Genomic DNA, 3,708 nt, shown 5'->3' with positions numbered 1-3,708 from the left:
GGGTTCGGATCCCACATACAGACCGGTTCCCGCTCACTGGCTGAGCGAGGCGCGGGGGTAACACCGAGGGTTGCGATCCGTTGCCGGGCACGGAAAAAAACAAAAAAAAAAAAAAAAAAAGTTATGAAGTTTGATATAAATAATGAAAAAAAATGCTCTTGTTTATAACTCAAGAATGGTTGACCTTCAAAAAATGATTACATTGTATAATGTTGAATATACTAATTATTCTGATTTGAGCATCACATATTGCACGCAGGTATTGATACTCAACTCTGTACTCCACAGATATGTACAACCAACTACATTATAATAAAAAAAATGGGTTGGCCTTTAATGAAGGATGATATGTTTAAGATCATAATCTTAAATTTCATAATCTACTTTTACTAGTTAAAAGGCTTAGTGATAATATTTTCATAAACGTGCTTTCAATAACACAGTATTAAGAATACCATTGTCAAAACTGCACAGAACAGTACACCATAAGTCTGGATAAATATGCTACCACCTGAGCATCTAAATTTAGTCTCTGAGTCACAGTGAGTTACAGATGGAATTCTGCTTACTTATTGATTATATGTTAGTGGGACATGAAGTTAACTATGTATCCCATTGGCAATCCCCATGACTTAAAGAGCCATGTGACCAGTGTCTGCCATGTAGAATATAGGATTTAAAATATATTGTCATGTGTAGTGTGAGAAGCAGTTTGAGTGTCAAGGCAGTGCTCTGTCCTAGGGAGGCCAGAAATATCTGAATAGGTCATGCACTGAGGCATTTACTCTGTGAAGTCAATTTTAATCAAGGCCATGTGATACACAAGATAAAGTTTGTCATCTCTTCTGATGACTCTGGCTCCAAGTGAGACTCTTATTTCATTTCAATGAGTTTAGAGAGAAGATCTCTATCTTTTTCAGAGATAGGCTGCTCTTCCAGTAAAATAGCACTTATGCTTTGGTCAAGTTTATTATCCCAGGAAACCGCTGACATTTGCAGAGTGATAGAGAATGCTTCCCTGAAATAGGCCTTCAGCCCCTGGTCAAGGAAGAAAAGGTGAGGGCGGCAGGTCAGTAGGACTTCCAGGCAATTGCTTTAAAGCTTTTCAATAACAGTCGAAAGGAAAATGGGGCTTGAGATTTATCCTCACTTGTCCTCACCATGGGTTATTACAGTCATCAGCAATTCTGGTGAGGTTTATGTATTGACAAATATCCACAGAAAGCTGTGATGCTGTTCTCATAGGAGGCCCACTTCTCTTGAGAAGTGGTACATGCATTTTGTCATATCCTGCCACAGGAAATTTGATTAGGAAAATCCTTTTCCTGGCCCAACAGTAGTACCAAAGGCCACCAGTGGGACTCAAGTAGATTTGAAATGTCACAAATGTCTCCTGGGGAATGGGGACTGAGTCACCGAGAAAGAGAAGCAAAAATCCCAGTGCATGTTATAAATACCTCGTGAAATGACCTCAGAAAGGCAGGGTTGGAGTCCTGGTGGAAGTCCCCAGCAGCGATGTGGGCCAGGCAGGGGATCAACAGCAGAAGGAAGCTTCCCACAGATGCCAAACACCCTCTCCCAATAAACAGCATGCTTTCAGCACTGTGAGTGGAGAAAATACCCAAACACTGAGATGTCATCCTCAGGAAACATTTCCACTACCTCTTTCCTTTTCCAGGTTTATAAGACTCCCTGGCCCAAATGGAAATTTACTAAAAATGAAGATTCAGATGACCAGGGAAAAATTATTGTTTTAGTTCGACTCTCTGAATAGGTCATTTTCCCACTTATCTTTTAATTTTTCCTGTTACTCCCCATCTTATAGAAAACAAACTATTAGAAATTCAGAGCAAAGTTACTCACATCTCTTCTTTTATCGTGTTTTAGTTCGACTCTCTGAATAGGTCATTTTCCCACTTATCTTTTAATTTTTCCTGTTACCCCCCATCTTATAGAAAACAAACTATTAGAAATTCAGAGCAAAGTTACTCACATCTCTTCTTTTATCAGTGTCCTCCAATCACCATTTCCTTAAGCAGTGGTTCTCAAATATTAGTGTAATAAGAATTGCAAGGGAGCGATTCAGTTCTTGGGGCCCATCCCAGAATTTCTGGTTTTGTGGGGCCTACGCATTTCTATTTTTATCAAACTCCCCAGGTGGTCGATGCAGGAGGTCCAAAGAGTACAGTCTGAGAATTGCTGACTGAGCGGGCTGTCAGGCTTTCTTTGTCTTTCATGCCTTTACGGGAATCAAGTTCTCAAATTACCTGTCTTGCCTAATTGATTTGAAGTAATTCCCTTGTTCATTATCTTAAGAGGCAGTATGTTGGCATGGAAAAATTTTAGGTGATTTGGAGCAAGATAATCTGAAATCTGTCCCTTCCATCAGCTGCGGGGGGGCAGCACAGACTAATGATTAAGTGAATGAGTTTGGTGTCAAATATACCTGGAGTTGAGTCTTAACTCTTGCTAACACTGTGATCTTTGGGAAGTTACTTAGCCTCTCTGAGCCTCAGTTTCCTAATGAATAAAATGGAGATAACAAGAGTACTTGTCCTACAGGGTTGCTGTAAGTTGCAAATGAGATAATAAAGGTAAGACAGATGGCCCCGTACCTGGCACACAATAGTCAGTGAGTCCTGAGTTTATTTCCCCGTCAGTAAAATGGGATTAAATTCTTGCTACTTCATAGTGTTGCTTTGAGGATCAAGTGAAATAATGCCTGGAGAGTACCACATATAGGTATTTTTTGGTCTTATTAAATCCCCAAATGATCTGCTAGTCAAGTATAAACCATGTCCTCGTCCTCTAACATTGATTAGCAATTCCTCCTCAGAATCATTGTTTACCAATGGACTGTCATCAGTGTTTATGGTCTGTGAGGGGTCTTCAAAAAGATCATGGAAAGGTTCATATTATCTTTTAATTCTAATTTTCCATAAACTTTTTGAAGTATCCCATGTATACAATGGCTTAGAGTTACCAGCAAGGCACTTCCAATCTAAATATTTGAGGAAATACCAGGACAGGAACAATTGAGATTCTTTTCTGTAGAAAGATGCTGACTGTGCAGAATTTCCTGAAGCTGGAACCATGACTCTTACGGGAAATACCAGCTTGGAACCACTGACTTTGATGATGATAAAGATCCATTAATGGGCGCAAAGCCATTATGCTTCTCTGGGCATGAGCCAGGGCGTATTCATTTCACTGATTAGAGAAAGCTCTTACACAGTGACATTTATTATGTCTTAGTTAAATGATTTATTTCTAAGGGGGAATAAAATGTCAGGATTTGAGAGGGAAAAATGCTTTATAAAATTTGTTCTTTTCGCTTCTACCTTATCTAGACCTCAGAATTCTATAACCTGCATCTGGGAATGAATTTGCAGCACCTGATAGAAGAAGGAACCTTAGAAGGCATTGCCTGAGGCTTCCATGGCAGGAAGATGAGAAGCAATCTGCAGGGTGATTTCTGGAACCTGAAAAGAATGAAAAACAATCCCATCCTTCTGCTAAAAAATTCTCATGCAGCTCAGCTAAATGACATCAAATAAATTCATGGGAAGTAAATGCATGGGAACATCAATTTAAAGTATAACAGGGTAAGTGTACATTCAGTATACACTGTGGGCAAGTGAAAAAAGTATTTAACTGTGTATTTAAAATTTATGCTCACTATGACAATTTACTTCTCTCCTAAATAGA

General features: G+C 39.2%; 1 protein-coding gene across 1 annotated transcript in view; it reads left to right on the top strand.

Annotated features, from left to right (window-relative positions):
• The window catches only part of BTG4 (B-cell translocation gene 4), a 23,844-nt gene extending 20,337 nt beyond the window's left edge, over positions 1–3,507 (top strand). The window contains exon 5 of the mRNA XM_008582668.1: positions 3,358–3,507. Coding sequence (XP_008580890.1) covers positions 3,358–3,367 — 10 coding nt within the window. The 3' untranslated portion in view covers positions 3,368–3,507. The remainder of the gene's footprint in view (positions 1–3,357) is intronic.
• The last annotated feature ends 201 nt before the right edge of the window (positions 3,508–3,708 follow it).

The sequence above is a fragment of the Galeopterus variegatus genome, unplaced genomic scaffold (assembly GCF_000696425.1).
Source record: "Galeopterus variegatus unplaced genomic scaffold, G_variegatus-3.0.2 Scaffold2690, whole genome shotgun sequence".
Classification (NCBI taxonomy): Eukaryota; Metazoa; Chordata; class Mammalia; order Dermoptera; family Cynocephalidae; genus Galeopterus; species Galeopterus variegatus.
The sequence above is the reverse complement of the archived record's forward strand: the minus strand, read 5'-3'. Positions and strand labels throughout refer to the sequence as shown.